The sequence below is a fragment of the Tachyglossus aculeatus genome, chromosome 4, assembly GCF_015852505.1.
Source record: "Tachyglossus aculeatus isolate mTacAcu1 chromosome 4, mTacAcu1.pri, whole genome shotgun sequence".
Taxonomy (NCBI): Eukaryota; Metazoa; Chordata; class Mammalia; order Monotremata; family Tachyglossidae; genus Tachyglossus; species Tachyglossus aculeatus.
Window position 1 is genome coordinate 81368865 of NC_052069.1, and position 22118 is coordinate 81390982.

At 44.4% G+C, this 22118-nt stretch overlaps 1 protein-coding gene across 6 annotated transcripts in view; it reads left to right on the plus strand.

The window, feature by feature from the left end:
* The window catches only part of UBR5 (ubiquitin protein ligase E3 component n-recognin 5), a 147496-nt gene that overhangs the window by 44140 nt on the left and 81238 nt on the right, over positions 1-22118 (plus strand). For 5 of the 6 annotated variants that reach the window (XM_038745452.1, XM_038745455.1, XM_038745456.1 and 2 more), the window contains exons 2-8: positions 2810-2854; positions 5408-5489; positions 5635-5711; positions 6484-6603; positions 17408-17597; positions 17781-17940; positions 21561-21710. In XM_038745452.1, the coding sequence (XP_038601380.1) occupies positions 2810-2854; positions 5408-5489; positions 5635-5711; positions 6484-6603; positions 17408-17597; positions 17781-17940; positions 21561-21710 (824 nt within the window). The remainder of the gene's footprint in view (positions 1-2809; positions 2855-5407; positions 5490-5634; positions 5712-6483; positions 6604-17407; positions 17598-17780; positions 17941-21560; positions 21711-22118) is intronic. The other variant, XM_038745457.1, reaches the window with a different exon arrangement.

Below are 22118 nucleotides of genomic sequence, written 5' to 3' on the forward strand. Positions count from 1 at the left end.
TTCTTTAACCAAACAATAAACAGATGTGGCCCACGCTGTGTGTAGCAGGGGTAGAGACTGAAGGGAGAGACAAGAGTTGATGTTAGTGGCTGTACTGAGGGATTCGGGTTTTGGGGGACATGGGAGGTCAGCAGAGACCCTGGGATGGGGGTGAGGGAGGGGTCTGAAGAGTGTGTGGGAGGATGGGCACCGGCAAAGCTTAGGGCTCGATCCAGGGGTCTGATACTGGTGGTGCTGGGGATGGTGGGGAGGGTGACTCTGCCGTCAAAAGAGCAGGAGAGATAGGGGTGGAGGTGGATGAAATTGGGGTGCAAGTGGTGAGAAACGTGCTCAGGAGTAATGAAGGGCAAAGGACCAGAGGAGAAGGATCGTGGGCAAGGATTCGTAGTGTACTTTCCAATTTTCCCATCATGCCAGTATCAGGGAATTAGCCACTCATTCAGTCATATTTATTGAGCACTTACTGGTTGGGAAGTACAGGTCGGCAACATAAAGAGATGGTCCCTACCCAACAACGGGTTCACAGTCTAGAAGATGTAACCAGTTACATCTAAGGGCGAGCAAGTGTATCTCACAATGCAAGAGTAAAATCCACACCCATTTTCGAGGCACATATTATGTAGGAGTGCTAGGGTATGCCTTGATTGTACTTTTCATTCATGCAATCATATTTATTGAGCACTTACTCTATGCAGAGCACTGTACTAAGTGCGTGGTAGAGTATGATACAACAATAAACAGGCATTAATAAAAGCTTTAATTCAGAGCAGACTAGTTTTATCTTCAAAGCAGAAGTGATGACAGCACATAATTTCAATATTTTCCTTCTGCTTTCTGAATATTTTTATTTGCATGATCACAATATTTAGTTGGATTCTGTTTTCTTAGCCCCCTGGGTCGCTCACTTCTAACGTCTGATACAACTCCACCCCACAAAACTTTTTGTTTTTGCAAATGAAGCTTGAGAGCAGATTGAACCCTTTCTGTAGTGTTCTCCCAAGTGCTTAGTCCAGTGCTGTGCCCACTGAAAGCACTCACTAAATACCATTAATTGCACATGTTCAGTTTGGGCCACCTCTGCTAAATGTGGTGTGCCAGGCACTGTACTAAGCACTGAGGTAGATACAAGGTAATTGGATTGGACATAGGATTAGAACCCAGGTCCTCTGACTCCTAGAGTGGTGCTCTATCCCCTAGGACACACTGCTTCCCAGTGCCTATTAGGTAGCTATGGGATGAGAAGATAATAGGCAATTTAAACCCTTTTTCCTCTATCAAACTTTAGCTAATATAGGAGACTGAGCAGAACTTTTTGGTTCCATTTTGGAAGAGAGAAAAAATAAAGCTCGTATGTACCTCCTTTGAAATTAATTTAAAAAGCTCGGCAATTGTAATGTGATCTGGGTATAGAAACAAAGTGTTTTCGGCCATCCTGGTACCCATCAGGAATGCTGTGTCGTCTTGAGATTTTTTTCCTGGAGTGAACATAATTTCTTGTCATTACTAGGGTTGCCTTTCATAGCCCCGGAGCTGGCTTGGCATTTGACAGGTACCAGGGAGCCTAATGCCTTTCTGTGAAAAGGCTTACTATTCTAGATGCAATGAAAATGTCTTCCAACTGATAGAAGGAGTTTTTAACACCGTTGTAAAAATGAAATTTGTTGTACTGGGAGATGAGAAAACAGGCACACAACATTTGCCAGTTGTGGAGATGCATAGAATTTACAAGCAGCCTATGTTTCTGTTTGAGCAAGCAGCCTCTGTTAGTGCACTGAGTTAGTTGTTGTGAGATTAGTATTCCTTGGTTTCATTTTCATCAACTTTACATACCAAGTCAGTTTGTTCAAATGTGGTCCGATATTACAAATTTCAGGGGCCACGAGGAAAGTGCCGGAGGACTATCATAATTGCCATCAGTGGGACATCAATTTAAAGGAAAAGTGAATTGGAAGAGTGCAGACTCATCTAAAAAGAACTGGTTCATTTTTTTAAAATGGTAAAAGTGCTTACTGTATTCCAGGCACTGTACTAAGATGCTGGGGTAGATGCAAGCTAATCAGTTTGAACACAGTCCATGACCCACATGGGGGCTCATAGTCTTAATCCCTGTTTGCAGATGAGGGAACTGAGGCACAGATAAGTCAAGTGACTTGCCCAAGGTCACACAGTAGGCAAGGGGCAGGGCAGGGATGAGAATCTAGGTCTTTTGATTCTCAGGCCCGTGTTCTATCCACTAGGTCACACTGCTTCTCAAGAACTGAAAGTACTTAATTTCCTTGTACTGTGTGCTATATCTTGGTATGTTGTGCATCTGAGAAAGCACCAGATATACCTGTTAAGTGATCAATGTTGGATAGGGTGTGGCTTGGACTGTGTTTTATAAGAAATCTGAAATTTTCTTAGGCGGTCTTTAATATAGTTATATCTCTGAAGCATTAAAAATATTGAACAGGTGGTTAAATTATAAAAAATATTGCTATGCCACATGCCTCCTCTTGCATCAGAATCTGATAAACGAACCTAAGCAGCATTCTTCTATGTTGAAACAGAGTCAGGCCTAACATGAAACTCAGTGTAAGAGTACAGAAATGAGGTGATTTGGGGGCCGGTTCCACTTAATGTCGTAAGGTTATTCCTCCATCTTTGGTAGAGTGAGTTAAATTGTACTCTAAGGGCCTGTGGTTTGGTTAAAGCATCAACATGAAATAGTTGGTCCTTATAGATGTAAGATTGATGTAAAATGAAAAAAATTGCGAAGGAGTTCTTTCATATAAGGCATATTCACTCTGGTTTGTGCTTGTCTTTTCAGGTTACGGGAAGTTTCAGAGAAGCTGAACAAATATAATTTAAATAGGTAAGAGCCTGAAGATCTAATTATCTGGGAAAGAGTTAAGTGCTTACTTAATTTCTAAACTTTGGGAGGTGGCCTTTTTGACTTTTTAAAATTTATAAAATTGAGAGGGGTCTCATATTTCTATAGGTTGGGATTTTTGAATCTTTTAATGGCTCTGCCAGTCAGTCATGTTTATTGAGAGCTTTCTGTGTGGAGAGCACTGTACTAATTGCTTGGGAGAGTACAGTATGACAATCAACTGGCACATTCCCTGTCCAAAATGAGTTTACAGTTTACAGGGGGAGACTGACATTAATATGTTTAAAAAATTGCAGCTATGTACTTAAGTGCTGTGGGACTGGGAGGGGAGATGGATAATAATAATCAGAAGTGAAGTGACTCACCCAAGGTCACATAGCAGACATGTGGAGGAGTGTGGCTTAGTGGAAGGAACACAGGCTTGGGAGTCAGGGGACATGGGTTCTAATCCCCGTTCTGCCACTTGTGTGGGCAAGCCACTTCTCTGTGCCTTAGTTACCTCATCTCTAAAATGGGGATTAAAACTGTGAGCCCCACGTGGAACAACCTGATTACCTTGTATCTACCCCAGCACTTAGAACAGTGTTTGGCACATAGTAAGCACTTAACAAATGCCATTATTATTATTACTATAATTATGTGACAGAGCGGGATTAGAACCCAGGTCCTCCTAACTCTCGGGCCCATGCCCTGTCCACTAAGCCAGCAAGTCAGAGCGACGCAGAAAGGAGTGGGAGAAGATGAAAGGCAGGCTTAGTCAGGGAAGGCCTCTTGGAGGAGATGTGTCTGGTCTGTCCTCTTTCCGGACCAGACCTAGTCTGCTTGCCCCGGGCCGGACTGGGACTGGAGCAGCGGGGCCCAGTCATCATATCATCATCATCATCATCAATCGTATTTATTGGGCGCTTACTGTGTGCAGAGCACTGTACTAAGCGCTTGGGAAGTACAAGTTGGCAACATATAGAGACAGTCCCTACCCAACAGTGGGCTCACAGTCTCCCTGGACACTGTACCAAGAAGCCTTGGACCTTGGTGCTTCTCTTCTCCCCCTTACCCCCCGTCCGCGTCCCCTCCCAGTCAGTGCTTTAGCGGTGGGGAAGCTCTTCACTCCCCCTTTGGTAACTCTCCCCTCCAGAAAGCCAGCTCAGTGTTGGGGCCGCTCAGGGCCTTGGTTAAATCCGAGGTCTTTCTGGGCCACAAATTTCACCCGTACATTGGCTCCAAACATCCATCGTATTTCAGGAGGTAGTTTCATTTTGTTCCTAGCCTCTATTTATTCTGATAGACTTAAACTCAGTACACAGTCCGTAACCCAAAATGTTTAGAAAACGCACCATAGTTGCTTCCAATAATGTAAGCTTTAGTCGTTTCAAAGCTGATATTTTATCCTCTATAATTCATTCATTCATTCACTCAATTGTATTTATTGAGCGCTTACTGTGTGCAGAGCACTGTACTAAGCACTTGGGAAGTACAAGTTGGCAACCTATAGAGACTGTCCCTACCCAACAGCGGGCTCACAGTCTAGAAGGGGGCGACAGACAACGAAACATATTAACAAAATAAAATAAATAGAATAGTAAATATGTACAAGTAAAATAAATAGAGTAATACATCTATACAAGCATATATACAGGTGCTGTGGGGAGGGGAAGGAGGTAGGGCGGGGGGGTGGTGAGGGGGAAGAGGGGAGAGGAAGGAGGGGGCTCAGTCTGGGAAGGCCTCCTGGAGGAGGTGAGCTCTCAGTAGGGCTTTGAAGGGAGGAAGAGAGCTAGTTTGGCGGATGTGCGGAGGGAGGGCATTCCAGGCCAGGGGGATGACATGGGCCGGGGGTCGACGGCGGGACAGGCGAGAACGAGGCACAGTGAGGAGGTTAGCGGCAGAGGAGCGGAGGGAGCGGGCTGGGCTGGAGAAGGAGAGAAGGGAGGTGAGGTAGGAGGGGGTGAGGCGATGGACAGCCTTGAAGCCCAGGGTGAGGAGTTTTTGCCTGATGCGTAGGTTGACTGGTAGCCACTGGAGATTTTTGAGGAGGGGAGTAACATGCCCAGAGCGTTTCTGCACAAAGATGATCCGGGCAGCAGCGTGAAGTATAGATTGAAGTGGGGAGAGACAGGGGGATGGGAGATCAGAGAGGAGGCTGATGCAGTAATGCAGTCAGGATAGGATGAGAGATTGAACCAGCAAGGGAGCGGTTTGGATGGAGAGGAAAGGGCGGATCTTGGAGATGTTGCGGAGATGAGACCGGCGGGTTTTGGTGACGGCCTGGATGTGAGGGGTGAACAGGAGAGCGGAGTCGAGGATGACACCAAGGTTGTGGGCTTGTGAGACGGGAAGGATGGCAGTGCTGTCAACAGTGATGGGAAAGTCAGGGAGAGGGCAGGGTTTGGGAGGGAAGATAAGGAGTTCAGTCTTGGATATGTTGAGTTTTAGATGTTGGGCAGACATCCAGATGGAGATGTCTTGAAGGCAGGAAGAGAGTATAATCAGTTTGTTCAAAGTTTTAATTATGTTCTTCATTGCATTCTTGTTTTCCAGCCACCCTCCTTTAAATGTATTGGAGCAGGCTACTATTAAACAGTGTGTGGTGGGACCAAATCATGCTGCATTTCTTCTTGAGGTAAATTGCTTAATCCATGAAGGTAACACATTTGAAACTGTACAGTTAAAATGTAATGAACATCATAGTTACCAGTTTGTCAGCTAATAAAAGATGTGAATTATTCTAATTCTGCTTGGCACTTGATTTTCTTTTTTAAATCTAGGATGGTAGAGTCTGCAGGATTGGTTTTTCAGTTCAGCCAGACAGACTGGAACTGGGTAAACCCGATAATAACGATGGGTAAGGCATTGTTTTCTCTTGATACGGTCTGAGTAGTTTGTTTATTTCTTTAGCCTGATGACCCCATTGTTTTTTTTAGTCAAGTGGCTTTCTGTTTTAACTGCATTCCTAAAGTCCAAATGAATGTTCCTATTTAAGAAGCTTGAGGTACTTAGCTTAAGAGATTTTAAATTGCTAGGCTTTTATTTTCATATTTTAGCAAAGTCTAACCCTGTCAGTCCTACTCTTAAAACACTTAAATGTAAAACCAAAAGGATCACTTTGTTAGTTCAGTGGAGTGAAAGTAACTACCTGAAAGGAATGCTTCAAAGAGCTTCGAATTTCAAGTCAAATCTACCATGACAGTGACTTGTTTGGCTAGACTGACCTTCCAGGTCATCTTTGTCTTTGGCTTTAATATTTAAGAACAAATGGTCTCTGATCCGACCACAATAAGATTGATTTCAGACTTAAGTGCCGGGTAAAAGATGGGTATCCGATCTTTTGGTGCGTGTTTATGTATTTGCAGATATATAAATGTTGAAAAATGTATCAGAGAGAAGAGGGCAGTGGGTTGTTACCATGGGCAAAAATTGTTAGGTGTGTTTTCCCTTTAAGTATAAATCTCAGTTCCTTGTCGTTAGATTAGTTTGGGAAGATTCCCCAAGGGTGTTGCTTAAGCTGGGATGTTACCAGAATAAGTCCTTGATCATTTTAAACCTGGGATTCCAGGTTTTGTTCCTAACCCTTTTGGGACTGTTTTGTTGACTGATCTACCATCTTTTGTTTTCAGTTCAAAGTTGAGCAGTGGCTCAGGGGCAGGAAGGACATCCAGGCCAGGCAGGACTAGTGACTCCCCATGGTTTCTGTCTGGTTCTGAAACTCTGGGCAGACTGGCAGGCAACACCCTTGGGTAAGTTTTGATAGGATTGAGGCGGCAATATCTCTGTACCATAATCGTGTATGTGTCTATACACATATAAACTGTATACCGTATGTATAAAAACATTATCAGATAGCAGCGGTATAGCTAGGGTTTAAGAATCCGTTGACATCACTCTAGATGGTCTGGTAGATAATTGTTCTGAGGCCACAAAGATGATAGGAAATAATATGTAAGCACTGAAGGTAACCTGAAAGCCGGTCTGCTTTTCATTTTGTCACCGTAGGCTGTTCGAAGGCTTTTTAGAAGGGTTGAATGATTGTACTTACAACAGAGAGGCACAATGAGAAGCAGCATGGCCTAGTGGAAAGAGCGTGTGCCTGGGAGTGGGAGGTTGTGGGTTCTGATCCTGACTCTGCCACACGTCTGCTGTGTGACCTTGGGCAAGTCACCTCGCTTCTCTGTGCTTCAGTTACCTCATCCGTAAAACGGGTATCAAGATTGTGAGCCCCATGAGGGACGTGGCCCGTGTCTGACCCGATTCCCTGTGTCTGATGTGATTTACCCCAGTGCTTGGCACATAGTAAGCGCTTAACAAATACCACAGTTATCATTATTATTACTGTAATTGGAACGCAGGCAGTCGTTTGCATCTTTCTCTGATTCTAGCAGAAAAACCACCTGAATTACTATAGGCTAGTTATAGTAATAACAGCATTATTTTAGTGCCCGCTATTGGCAGTGCCCTGAGCCAAGGATTTGGAAAAGTTCAACAGAAGCGTGATACATGTTCCCTGCCCATGAGGAGCTCCCACTCTGTTGGAGGAGACAGACATGAAAGTATTTGCAGAAAGAGTAATCAGACTTAATCACCGAATGTGCAATCGATTATATATACCGTATATACGAAACTGTTGAAAAAGAATAGAAATACTAGGCTTTCCTTAGAATCTCTGTAGTTGGCTAGCCTTTTTTGTGACAACTTGGGGATAAAGCTTTTGGGAGGGGTTAACTACTTTCACAACCAAAATTTATCATTTGTGTGCTGGGTACATTTTTACCCTTCTTGACATTTACAGAAATAAAATTTTAAGCGTTCATGTTTTTTCTCCTTTTCTTCCAAGTATAAGGCTGTTAGCAGCTATCAAAAGTTCTATACCTTATTTTCATTTAAGCTTAAACAGCAACTGTATCGAGCAAGACAGTTAAAATGAGACCAACTCCATCAGTGACCGTAGGAAACTCAAGTATAAATTAATAAATAAAGAACCTGGGCTTTGGAGTCAGAGGTCATGGGTTCAAATCCCGGCTCCGCCACTTGTCAGCTGTGTGACTTTGGTCACGTCACTTCACTTTGCCTCAGTTCCCTCATCTGTAAAATGGGGATTAAGACTGTGAGCCCCACGTGGGACAACCTGATCACCTTGTAACTCCCCAGAACTCCACCTGAATTGGAAACCTAAGTCAGGGCCGAATGTTCACATAGGAACGCTATTATGAATGGAAGATTGGCTCCATTCGTAGAACAGTGCTTTGCACATAGTAAGCGCTTAATAAATACCATTATTATTATTATTATTAATTAATAAAGTGTTGCTATGAGGAACAATTTTATCTTTCAAGTGTGAAATCTGTCCTCTAAGCACTGTCAGTATCAATACTCTCAAAGTGTATCAAGACTCTCAAAGTGAAATCTTAATGTCAAATGCAGTCTGTTATTGATGGGTTAGATAAATCTTCACACCTTTATGTGACTAAACCGCATAGCTGTTGGCACAGTGTGGGGTTGGTGGATGACTTCTGTGAAATCAGGAACAATTCAAACCGTGTGCCCAGTTTTCCCCTTTTGGGAGAGTGATGGTCTCATTTATATGGAGCAACCAAACCTCCCACCCTGCCTTGTTCATCAGAATTCAGGCAGCTCTTGACTTGACATTTCAACTGGTGGCATATGGAGCTTAGAACATTTCCCAGTTTACACCAAGTCAGCTGTACCACATATTTGTTTTCGTCGTCACGACATTGCTCCTGGAGAGGGAGGGTGGTAGTGGTTGTGTGGGAGTTTTGGGGAAAGGGAACACCCTTTTGAAAAGCCGAGGTGAAGCGAGGAGGAAGGCGGGAAAGTTTAATGACGGGAGAGGGGACGGGGTGTAGCATGGGAAGGTTGACACCTGCATTATACTTACAGTGAAGAAAAAATTGGCTACTTTATCATCACACCCCTCGGACTATAAATGTATTAACGTAACTAAATTTTCTTTATTTGATTGAGAACACAATTCTGGGTAATTTTGGCTAAAAGTGAGGCATCCGATCTTCTCCCCCTTTTAGACTGTGAGCCCACTGTTGGGTAGGGACTGTCTCTATACGTTGCCAACTTGTACTTCCCAAGCGCTTAGTACAGTGCTCTGCACACAGTAAGCGCTCAATAAATACGATTGATTAATTGATTGGTCCAGGAGCCAATCTTCCATTCATAATAGTGTTCCTGTGAGAACATTTGGCCCTGACTTAGGTTTCCAATTCAGGTGGAGGTCTGGGGGGTCAGTTTTGTGGTAGATCCAAGGACTGCCTGTGATGTATTAATTTTTGATGACTGTGAATTACATACCAGTTGAGAGACACGTAAATACTGTTCTCCCATTTTATGGAAAAGTTTCTTTTGAACTGCTGAACTTATTCTAGAATATCCCTTTAAAGGAATAATTTGTTTGATGTCTCTTCCCCTTAACCTCCCTATGCCTGAGAATTGTTTGCCTAAGTTAAAGCAGACATTGTTGGTCTTGGATCACTTTTATTAGGCACAAGCAAACTCCTAAAAATTCATTTAAGGAGAAAAACCACTCTTTGCTAATTATTTTGTTTTTCTGTCTAAGTGAGCCCACTGTTGGGGAGGGACTGTCTCTATATGTTGCCAACTTGTACTTCCCAAGCGCTTAGTACAGTGCTCTGCACACAGTAAGCGCTCAATAAATACGATTGATTGATTGATTGATTGATTGAAGGAAAACGTGACGTTATTAGGGATTGTTGGATGTGTAAAAGTGATCTTGAAAAAATGACCGGCCAGGATGAGGGGAAGCAAAAGAAAGGAAACTCATAAACCTGTTGGGGTTTATTAAGCACTTACTGTGTAGAACACTGTACTAAGCACTTGGGAGACTGCAGTCCAGTAGAGTTGATAGACACATTCCCTGCCCACAAGGAGCTTACCATCTAGAGGGGGAAGACGGGCATTAAAGACATGTATGTTAAAGGTCGGGGGCTGAGGGTGGAGTGAATATTGAGTACTTATAGGGTACAGATCCAAGTGCATAGATAACATAGAAGGGAGAGGTACTAGGGGAAATCAGGACTGTCTGAAGCCTTTTTTTTAATGGTCTTTAAGCACCAAGTGCCAGGCACTGTACTAAGCTTTGGGGGCAGATACAAGATAATCAGGTTGGGCACAGTCCCTGTCCCACTGAGGCACAGAGAAGTTAAGTGACTTAACCTAGGGGCTTACAGCAGCCAAGTGGTGGAGCCAGAATAAGAACCCAGGTCCTCTGATTCCCAGGCCCATGTGCTTTCCACTAGGGCCATGCTCCTTGTTTTGGAGAAGGTGGGATTTTAGTAGGGCTTTGAAGGAGGCGAGTATTGTGCTCTGTGGTAAATCAAAGGGGAAGAATTTCCAGGCCACAGGGAGGAGTTTGGCAAGGACTCGGTGCCGAGACAGACAAGATCGAAGTGCAGTGAGTAGGTTGGTGTTAGAGGAGCAAGATACGTGAGCTGGGTTGTAGGAGGAAATCACTGAGGTAAGGTAGGAGGGGAGTGAAATGATTGAGTGTCTTAAAGCTGATGGTGGTTAATGTGGAGGTGGGTGGGCAGTGATTGGAAGTTTTTGAGGAATAGGGAGACCTGGACTGGATTTTTAGAAAAAAATGACGCAGGAAGCAGAGTGAATGGAGTGTGGACTGGAGTGGGGACAGAAAGGGGGCAGGGGAGTAAGCAGGGAGGCAGATGTTGGGCAAATCACTTTACTTCTCTGGGCCTCAGTTCCCTTATCTGTAAAATGAGGATTGAGACTGTGAGCCCTCTTCTAGACTGTGAGCCCACTGTTGGGTAGGGACCGGCTCTATATGTTGCCAACTTGTACTTCCCGAGCGCTTAGTACAGTGCTCTGCACACAGTAAGCGCTCAATAAATACGATTGATGATGATGATGTTGCCAACTTGTACTTCCCGAGAGCTTAGTACAGTGCTCTGCACACAGTAAGCGCTCAATAAATACAATTGAATGGATGAATGTAGTAATCAAGGCAGGGTGTAAGTGCTTGGAACAGCATAATAGTTTGGCTGGAAAGGAAAGGGTGAATTTCAGTGACGTGAAGTTCAAAAGGGTGGGATTTGGTGACAGAATATGTGGGTTGAATGAGTAATGGGGCTGATTTCAAGGTTACAGGCTTGCGAGAGTGGGAGTGTGGTGGTGTAATCTACAGGGATGGAAAGACAGGGAGGACAGGGTCTGGGTGAGAAGATGTTTTGGACTTGCTAAATTGTAGGTGTCATCTTGTCATCCAAGTAGCGATATCCTGAAATCAGGGGGAAATGTGAGACTGCAGAGAAGGAGGGAGGTCAGGTCTGGAGAGGTAGATCTAGGAATTATCTATGTAGAGATGGCAGTTGAAACCATCTGAGAGAAGCTTGTGGGCAGGGAATGTGTCTTCCAACTGTATTGTATTGTACTCTCCCAAGTACTTAACATGGTGCTGTGCACACTGTAAGTGCTCAATAAAACCACTGATTGGTTACACGAGTTTTCCCAGGAAGTGGGTGTAGATGGAAAATAGATGGGGACCCAGAACTGAGCCTTGAGGCCCCCTCCCCTGAGTCAAGAGGAGCCTGTGAAAGAGACTGAGAAGGAGCGGCTGAAAAGTTCGAAAGAGAACCAGAAGAGGACTGTGTCAGTGAAGCTAAGTTTAGGTAATGTTTCCCGGAGGAGATGGTCATAGTGGCAGAGGCAGCAGAAAGGTCGAGGAGGATTAGGATGGAGTAGGGGCTCGTAGGTTTGTCAAGAAGGAGGTCATTGGGGACCTTAGGGCAGTGTTGGTGGAGTGAAGGAAAAGGAAACTAGATTGGAGGGGGTTAAGGAGAGAATTGGAGGAGAGGAAGTGGATGCAGTGAGCACAGACCACTTGCTCAAGGAGTTTGGAGAGGAATAGTAAGAGAGAGATGCGGTGATACCCCGAGGGTGCAGTGGGGTCAACGGAGGGTTTCATTTTAGGATAGGGGTGATGGGAGCGTGTTTCAAAGCAGTGGGGAGGGAGCCATTGGAAAGTGAATGGTTGAAGGGAGGGAAGAAAGGAGGGGGCTAGTGTTTTGAGAGTGCAGTGCGGTGTCCTAAGTGCTTGGGGATGTCCCCAAAAAAGCACAGAACCCACCCCCTTTCCACAAAGCAGTTACAGTGTGATGGGGTCAGGGGCATAAAAATGCGATCAGTCGATTTTATCTGAGACTCCCATTATTTCCACCATTTCTGTAGATCAGTGTAGGATCAATCAAAGGTATTTATTGAGTGTTTACTGTACTGAGCACGTGGCAGAGTATAACGCAACAGAGTTCCCTGTCCACAAGGAGCTTCTAGCCTGCGGAGGAGACAGACATTAACCTACATTCCAGGACAGGAGTGTAAGGACGGGTATGTCGTATTGTGGGGCCGGGGTTGGGGCAAAAAAGATTAACATTCTGAGGGGTCCAGACGCAAGTCCCTAGGCAGTGCAAAGGGGACAGTGAGTAAGGTGGGGAAGTGAGGGGTGTGTGAGGATAGAGATCTTGGAGATGTGATGTTAATAAGGCCTGGAAGTTGGGGGAAAGTGCTGCTTTGTTGGATGGGAAAGGGAGTTCCAGACTAGAGAGTGTACATGGGCGAGGGTTTGGTGATGGGACACACAAGCTGGGGGCACACAAACCATTTGCAGGTCTTTGAAGTACAGCGTGGCCTAATGGCTAGAGCCCGGGCTTGGGAGCCAGAAGGACCTGGGTTCTAACCCTGGCTCTGCGACATGTCTGCTGTGTGACCTTGGGCAAGTCACTTTACTTAGGTGCCTCAGTTACCTCATCTGTAAAATAATAATAATAATAATGACAGCATTTATTAACCGCTTACTATGTGCCAAGCACTGTTCTAAGCACCGGGGAGGTTACAAGGTGATCAGGTTGTCCCACGGGGGGCTCACAGTCTTAATCCCCAGTAACTGAGGCCCAGAGAAGTGAAGTGACTTGCCCAAAGTCACACGGCTGACAAGTGGCGGAGCCGGGATTTGAACCCATGACCTCTGACTCCAAAGCCCGGGCTCTTTCCACTGAGCCACGCTGCTTCTCAGAAAGGGATTAAGACAGTGACCCTGTCCAACTGATTAGCTCGTATATCTACCCTGGCATTTAGTATGGTTCCTGGCACATAGCAGGTGCTTAACAAATACCATAATTCTTCTTATATTGCGTGTCCTTGGGAAGCAGTGTGGCCATGTGGAAAGAGAATAGACCTGAGAATCAGGCACCCTGGGTTCTAATCCTGCTCAGCCACTTTGCTGCTCTGGGATCTTGGAAGTCACGTAACTTATCTGTGCCTCAGTTTTCTCATTCCCAAAATGGGGATTCAGTACCCATTGAATACCCCGCCTAATTACTCTATGGACCCCATGTAGGACCTGTTTTTTTTAATGGTATTTAAAACTTACTACGTGCCAGGCACTCTACAAAGCGCTAGGATAGATACAGCCTCAGGTTGGACACAGTCCCTGTCCCCTAGGGGACTCACAGTCTTAATCCCCATTGTACATGAGGTAACCAAGGCGCAGAGAAGAGAAGTGACTTGCCCAAGGTCACTCAGTAGGCAAATGGCGGTGCCGGGATTAGAATCCAAGTCCTCTTAACTCCCAGGCCCATGGGCTTTCAACTAGGCCACACTACTCCTCATTATCCTGCATCTACCCCAGGGCTTAGTACAGTACTTGGCAATATAGTAAGCACTCAACAAATACCACAATTATTGTCTCTTCTGGTGTAAAGCGCCCAGTACAGTGCTCTGTACACAGTAGTGAATACTACTGAATGAACACTCAGGAAACTCCACTGCAGTTCTATCTCAGATGACTGATGACTTCTGGAAAGTGGGCTCCTGAAGACTAAAAACAATGCAGTGTCCTGTATTTCTTCTGCAGGTATTAACCCACCTTGCCTGCAATTTAGTCCAAATTGCTTTCTAAAGTATTTTTTTCCCGCCACAGTGAAATTAGATTTATCCTTCCCCTGTTATGAAGTAACAGACCATTTGGAGATAAGGCTGTATATTCTGTGCATTTTATTAGTAGACGAGGCAGCAAGTTGGATTATTAAACTCAACTGCAGTTCAACACTGCTTTAGGATAGTTGGGTTAGTTTTAATATCTTGGGGTTAAGAGCAGTTATTAATCACGATTATGTTTCCAATCAGAGCATAATAAAGTGTTTAACTGCTCTCCAAGGCTTTGTGAAAAATATCCATTCTGTGGGTATTTGCAGCTCTTAAATTAGACCAACCGAGGAAATATGTAAGTGTACACTATTTTCTTATATGAAACCTTTAAATCTAAAGGACTTTGAATTTAATTTACCATGCAGCAAATAAGGCGTTTCAGGGAAGTTTATCCTACGTACCTAGGCCAGGAATATTTAAGTGGGGGGACACTCAGGAAGTCGAGGGCCAGAAGAGCTTTCATTTTAAAGGCCACTACATGTTGGGAACCTCACCTCTGATCAAATACAGTGTTTCAGTTCTTTTTTACTTGAAGACTTAGCTAACCTGTTTATATCAATAATTGATAGTTGAGGATTTCACACCTCCTCGGGTATTCCAAATGTGGTATATTTTGTTCTCTAAGCTCCTTTTTGAGTTAAAGCCATTTCAGGGAAGCGTATATCTTGAGGGGGGGGTGTTGGCAGGTGACAATGCTTGTAAATTTTTCTTTGTAGTCATTTGGAAACGTTTGACAGTGTTCGTTTATAAAGCCGCGGTCCTAGGTTTAGTCGTAGGGTGAGAGGAAAAGACTTCCCGTGGAATGTGTGCGGTGTGCGTGTGTTTGCATCCAGCTGGTCTTCATTTTGGAAGTTGAAGTAACAGATAGGGAGGTCCTAGCCACGCGTGACAGTGGGGCTGCTGCTTCTCTCCCCTTCCACCCCCATTGTCTGCATGCCAACGTGTTGGCCCCACATTGGGCTTTCCTCCAAGCTGCCACTTCAGGTACTCAGCTACATTTTCCTATCTGTAGGTCGTTACTGCGTATCCCTCCGACTAGATCATAAACTCATCCATGGCGGGATCACACATATTACGTCTTACTTTCCCGAGCTCTCAGTCCAGCGCTGTGCTCACAGTAGATATGCACCCGATAGTGTTGATGGATTGATCCAGGTCTTACCATAACAGAGTTCATAATTCAAGTCATTAAGAAATGTGAATGAGGCCTGTTAATTGGACCACTGTTAAATCAGTCTATCTCATTCGAGAAGTTTCTCCCATCAAGACATGTGTGTAAAATAGCGGTCTTAGAATGAATACATTTTATTCTGCTTTCCCAAGGGCTTAGTACACTGTCATGCGTCCAGTAAGTGTTCAGCACACACTCCTAATTGATTCAGTGTTTCCCAGACCTTTAGCCAACTCCAATAGTAAGCTTGCTGCAAGCCTGCCTAAGATCAGTTATATGTCTGTTTTTACAGACATTTAGACATATATATGTAGTTATATGTCACAGTTTTTAGACTGTGAGCCCACTGTTGGGTAGGGACTGTCTCTATATGTTGCAAATGTGTACTTCCCAAGCGCTTAGTACAGTGCTGTGCACACAGTAAGCGCTCAATAAATACGATTGATGATGATGATGTCTGATTAGAAAGGAACTAAATCCCTGTCCGTTGTTGGGTAGGGATTGTCTCTGTTGCCAAATTGTACTTTCCAAGCGCTTAGTACAGTGCTCTGCACACAGTAAGCACTCAGTAAATACGATTGAATGAATGAAATATTGATAAAATAAGTAGTTGGCAAGATTAAGCAATACTATTGAAAGATTCCACTGTATTTTTTGGACTCCCATTTATCTTATGGAAATAGTACTTTGAGTTTTTGAGTGACTGCTTTTCCTTTGTCATTCTGGTAACTAAGAACAAGCTTGATGATTTGGAAAGTGGGTAGAGCACAGGCCTAGAAGCCAGAAGGTCACGGGTGCTAATCCCGGATCTGCCATTTGTCTGCTGTGTGACTTTGGGCAAGTCATTTCAATTCTCTGTGCCTCAGTTCCCTTATCTGTAAATTGGGGGTTAAGACTGGGAGTCCTACTTGGGACAGGGACTGTGTCCAACCTGATTTACTTGTATCCACCCCAGCACTTTGTACAGTGCCTGGCACATAGTAAGTACTCACCACATACCATTATTATTATTATTTTTATGACAGCCAGTTAATCGAGAGGGTAAATGAAACCAAATTTTCAGGCTATAATATTTGAGTTAATTTAAATATTCTCTATCATCGCTGTATCATTTTTCAGATTGTCCCCGGGTAAATCTTAGTGTTCTGTTACGTATAAAAATAAGCTAGGCGTAATGAGATTATTTTATCAACACAGCCCCTATTTTTCATCGTCCTATTTTTCGCTCCTCAGTTTTCCGTAGGTATTTGTAAAATTGAGCTTTCAATTTTGAATAAGGGGTCTTGGTGTTAGCCTAGGTGCCATGTAGCTTTCTGCAGTTCTAATGATGGCCAGTGTACTAGTAGCCTTTAAGGACAGCCCTCCCACCCCCTGCTTAAAGCAGAGGCCAACGACTAATATCCCAGAAGCTTTTAAAAGCAAGGGATTGAAAAGAAAATGGATTCTGAAAAGTTTATTTTTTTTGCAATAGGATGATGTCTTAGGAGAAAAACATATAGTGATCACTGTCTTTGATTTACAGTAGGAATATGCTTAATGCTGTGGCCTGGTTTGCAGCCTGTTTGGTGGTTTCTGCAACCATTGTATTTCCCAAGCCTTTTTCCATTCCACACTGCTTATAAATGTGAAGTATTAATGTTGTAAGCATTGCCCTATGAATCTGGTTGAAAGACCAGCACAATGAATGCTTATAAAGCCTGATTGAAACGGTCCTTGTGTGAAGAAAACATTAGAAAAGCCAGAATCGTTTCACTCATTTTTACAATGTTTTTTAGAACTATAGCTATATACGATGAAAATTATGCCTCTTCCAAACCTACCCCCTTGTTTTAAGAACTAAGTATATGTTTTGAAGGGTCAAGACCCAAATTTGAACAGCTTCCCATTTGGGCATGTATTATTAGGTAATGATAAAGGTCCTTGTGGGCACTCTTTATTTTACTCAGTTTGAAGTCTTCTTTGTCCTTCCACAGAAATCTGTGAGTGTGTTTCCAGGGTTTTAATATATGGGAATGGAAATTTTTTAACCTTTTGATGGAGGCTGCTGAGCCTTCCACCATCTTAGAACTGCTGTGAGTAAATCCCAAGTGGATCGATAAAAGACAGGACAGATCATGTAATGATTTTGCCCGGTGCATCTACCCATCTTATAAGCCTCTGAAAGGTCAAAGAAGGTTTTGGACATTAGGCACTTACGTATCTCGGGTCAGGTCTCCTAGAAAGCTCAGGAGTATTCTCCCTTTTGAATTTGAGCGAATTACAAGGTTTCTCAAATGATCTGGGGCAATTATGTGTGTTTTAACTCGTAAGAAATGAAACTGAGAGACCCTTTCAGAACGATCGATTATAGATTGACCGATTCTGCAAATAACTTTTCCCATCTTTAGAAGTCGCTGGAGTTCAGGAGTTGGCGGAAGTGGAGGAGGATCGTCCGGCAGGTCTTCAGCTGGAGCTCGGGATTCCCGGCGGCAGACTAGAGTTATTCGGACAGGACGGGACCGAGGGTCTGGGTTGTTGGGCAGTCAGCCCCAACCGGTTATTCCAGCGTCTGTCATTCCCGAAGAACTTATTTCGCAGGTGTGTATAAAATCGGTCGTTCAGGTGTTTCTCGTACACAGACTAACCTGCACAACCCCGTTTTAATGTTCGCCTCGTAAAATCACTTTAGAATAGGAGGTGCTCTGTAGCGGCCGATTGACGGAGAATTGGATTGACAGGAAATCAACAGCATCTTTTCATTTATTTTTCACTTTGTTTCAGGCCCAAGTTGTTTTACAGGGAAAGTCCCGGAGTGTTATCATTCGGGAACTCCAGCGAACGAATCTTGACGTGAACCTGGCCGTGAACAATTTACTTAGCCGCGATGACGAAGATGGAGACGATGGAGACGATACTGCAAGTGAATCATATTTACCCGGAGGTTTGTGGATTCGCAGTTTAGTAGATGAAAAATAGCCACGAGTGAAATATTGTAAAGTACCGACTCTCTTTGTCTTTTTTTTGTGGACTCCCCCTTCCCTGCACTGGGATTAAACCATTTCACTGAAGTAACAAATCATTTGTAAGATTGAGACACTTTTTTTTTTAGATAAGTGAACTGGGAATGAACGAACTATAAAATACTGTTTAAAACGTAAAATCTAAGAGGGAAGGGTTCTCTGTCTAGGTGAATTTAGCTCCTTTCCCTCGAGTGCTCAGGGCAGTGAAGCAGGGCACGGGTAGAGGTAGTCCTGCCTGAGGCCCCGTGACAACGATGAACATGAGATTAGCGGAACAGAGCGAAACGAGCTTAATGGGTCCTTGGGTCCCATGATGGCTCGGAGAGAAGTTGTGCACTAGCACGATCTGTCCCCACTGCGGAGGCTGCCCCGTTGACCCTGGAGATCCTGGAGCCTGTCCCTAAACCACTGGTTACCCCGATGCAATCTGATGCTTGTTGGTGGACCATTCTGGAGTTTTACAATTCGGTGGGCGGCCGCCTCTTGCTATTTGATGCTATGGAGACTGTGGCACTGCCGATAAAACTGACCCGGATTATGACGTCTTTACTGAGTCCAAAAATCTCCCACCCCTTTGGTTGAATGGCCGGCCGACCATTTCTGTTGACCCATAAAACTTGTTCTCAAGTTCCAGTTAATTTGGTTTCTTAGTCTTTTTCCAGGTCCATAGCATAATGCGTGATGCTGAATCCGTTGAATTTATTGAGCATCTACAAGGTGTAGAGCATTATGCTGTGCACTCAGAAGAGTACAATAAAGTTAGAATACCGTCTCTGACCTCAAGGAGCTTTAGCAGGGGAGCAAAAATAAATTAGTTAGGAGGATTAAAAGAAAAGGGAATACGGGTTTGTGGTGAAGTGCTTAAGTAGTGTGGAGTAGTGAAGCAGCTTGGCCTAGTGGACAGAACATGGGCTTAGGAGTGAGAAGGACCTGGGTTCTAATCCTGGCTCTGCCGATTGTCAGCTGTGTGACTTTGGGCAAGTCACTTCCCTTCTCTGTGCCTCAGTTACCTCGTCTGTAAAACGAGGATTAAGACCGTGAGCCCCAGGTAGGACATGTACTGTGTCCAACTTGATTAGCTTGTATCCACCCCAGTACTTAGTACAGTACCTGACACAAAGTAAACACTTAACAATTACCATGGGAGGAAAAAAAAGGACCTGGTTTCTAATCCTGGCTCCACCACTTGGCCGCTGCGTGACCTTGGGCAAGTCACTTCACTTCTCTGTGCCTCAGTTAGCTCATCTGTAAAGTGGGAATTGAGACTGAGAGCCCCATGAGGAACGGATTGTGTCCAACCCAGTTTGCTTGTATCCATCTCAGCGTTTAGTACCGTGCCTGACGCGCAGTAAGCGCTTAACAAATGCCATAATTGTTATTATTATTATGTAAATCAATATGTGCAGAAATGCCGCGGGTAGTAGTTAGTGCTCAAGTGTGGTGGTGACCCAAAATTCTGGGATGGAACTTGGAAGGCTTATCACCCGGAGAGATAGCGTGGCTCAAGGAAGCAACATGGCTCAGTGGAAAGAGCCTGGGTTTGGGAGTCAGATTATGGGTTCTAATCCTGGCTTCGCCGCTTATCAGCTCTGTGATTTTGGGCAAGTCACTTCACTTCTCTGTGCCTCGGTTACCTCATCTGGAAAATGGGGATGAAGACTGTGAATGGGAGCAGAGAGGTGGTGTTAACGGGAAGGGGCACTACAATCCAGAGAGTGCTTTTGGAGTTGAGGGTAAAAGTGAGCACATTTGGAGTAGAAGGTTAGGGACTATTAGCCGTAGCAGCCGAAGGTGGCAATCAGGAAGGGATGAAGAGTGAAAGCACATGTTTTTGGTAGGTGAGAGGCAGTGTGAGATGTAAATGGAAGGGGTTGGGAGAGCAGAGATTCCCCTTGCGGGTAGAAAAGTTTTTCAGGGAGTCGTCGTGTGGCTGCGAGGGCAAGGTAGGAGGTGGTTGCTGGAGAGTGACGAGTGGTTGGTGAGGATAGAAGCGGTACAGGGACTAGATTATAAACTCATCGTGGGCAGGGAATGGGTCTACCAATTTTGTTATATCGTCCTCTCCCAAGCGCTTAGTACAGTGCTTCGCACATAGTAAACACTCAAAAAATACAATTGATTGATCGACTAGTAGAACCAGTGTATATCTGAGTTCATTTGTGGGTGATGTGGCTAAGCCGGAGGTCTGCAGAGTTCAGTGAAAGAGAGCAGGCCGTTGGGAAGGTCACCGAGAACGTCCATGTGGACACCCAAATCCCCAGGGGTCAGTTTAGGAGAGGGAAAAGAGCTAAGGAAGGAAAGCATCAGGTTTCTAGACTGTGAGCCCATTGTTGGGTACGGACCATCTCTATATGTTGCCAACTTGTACTTCCCAAGCACTTAGTACAGTGCTCTGCACACAGTAAGCACTCAATTAATACGATTGAATGAATGAATTTGCTCAGAAAAGTGGCCATGGGGGCAGTAGATGTCTTCACTTTTCCAGGCTTGGGAAAAATGAAGGGGAGGTATGGGATGGGGTGAAAGTAGCATTGGGAGGTGAGGCCTGTCGCTTCTCCATTTCCCTCTAAGTCCAGAGTAGTGGGAGAGGGCGAGGGAAGAGAGAGAGAAGCAGGGGCCACCGTGTCGCCAAGTGAGAGCATGGTGACAGCGAAGAGGGGGCGAGGAAGCGGTTGAGGATGAAGGGGGGTTTTCCTGTGATGGAGCCAGGGGTTCCACGGGACTCAGCTAGATAGAGTTGGAGGATGGTGGGATGGTGTGAGGAATGGGGCTGTGTTGGGTAGGAGTAAGGTTACAGGATGAGTTGCTGGAGGTTTGGAGGCAGCGGTGAGGGAGGGTCAAAACAATGTTTCAGGCAGAGGATCAATCAATCAATCGTATTTATTGAGCGCTTACTGTGTGCAGAGCACTATACTAAGCGCTTGGGAAGTATAAGTCGGGAACACATAGAGGATGGGGTATTGGTAATAGTATTTAGCACTTACTATGTGCCAAGTGCTGTACTAAGTGCCTTGGTAGCAGAAGGCTTGATTCTGAGGGACTACACCTGAATAATAATAATAGTTAAGGTCTTTATGAAGTGCGTCCTATGTGTTAAGCACTGTACTAAGGGTTGGGGTAGGTACAGGGCAATCAGGTGGGACACCTGCCCCATATAGGTGTGAAGGGGAGGGAGAACCGATATTGAATCTCCATTTTCCAGATGAAGTTAAGTGACTCGCCCAAGTTTCAGAAGCAGGCAGGTGGCCAAGCTGGGATTCCAAGTGTTATAGAAGTTCCGCTAGGTCTGTGTGTGTTGTTGCATTGTATCCTCCCAAGTGTGCTGTACAGTGCTCTGCACAAGGTAAATGCTCAATAAATACGAATGGGTGAATGAGTGAATGACGGCAAGCTGGTTTCTGAGATTCCCGGGGTGTTGGTTTTTGCAGGAGGGACCTCTCACTTGCAGACTCCACATGGGTAAACTGACGCAGTTTAAAATTTTCCTCTGATCTAATCAGAGTATAGTATTAGGCCTTTAATTTATTGTTTCCATTTATAGAAGATCTTATGTCTCTTCTGGATGCTGACATTCATTCTGCACACCCAAGTGTTATTATTGATGCCGATGCTATGTTTTCTGAAGACATAAGTTACTTCGGTTATCCTTCCTTTCGGCGCTCCTCTCTTTCCAGGCTAGGCTCGTCTCGAGGTAATTTTGCGAATTTCTCTTCCTCTGATGAATAGCTTGCAAGCATTATAGTGATAGAACATGGTCTTGCTTTTGTTTGTTGCTTATTCATTTTTAAAAAACAGGTATATTACAGATTAGTTTTTTGCATAAGGTTCAGAAAGAACTGGCAAGTTGTGGTTTTATTTGTTCTAAACACTAATCAATATTGCATGTAGGAATACGTCAGGAGTGCTATCACCGAATCAGTTATATTTAGAAATGTGGCTTTTCCTTCTGAATAGTAACTCAATCTTGAAAACAGTTTTGCTTCACTGTCATTTGCAGCATTGTGGAAGCTAGTTTCTTGGGTTTGTTGTAGGTATGCACCATCAGTGTTGCCTTTGATAACTCGCTGATTAGTCTGTGAAGTAAGTTAGATTAGATGGG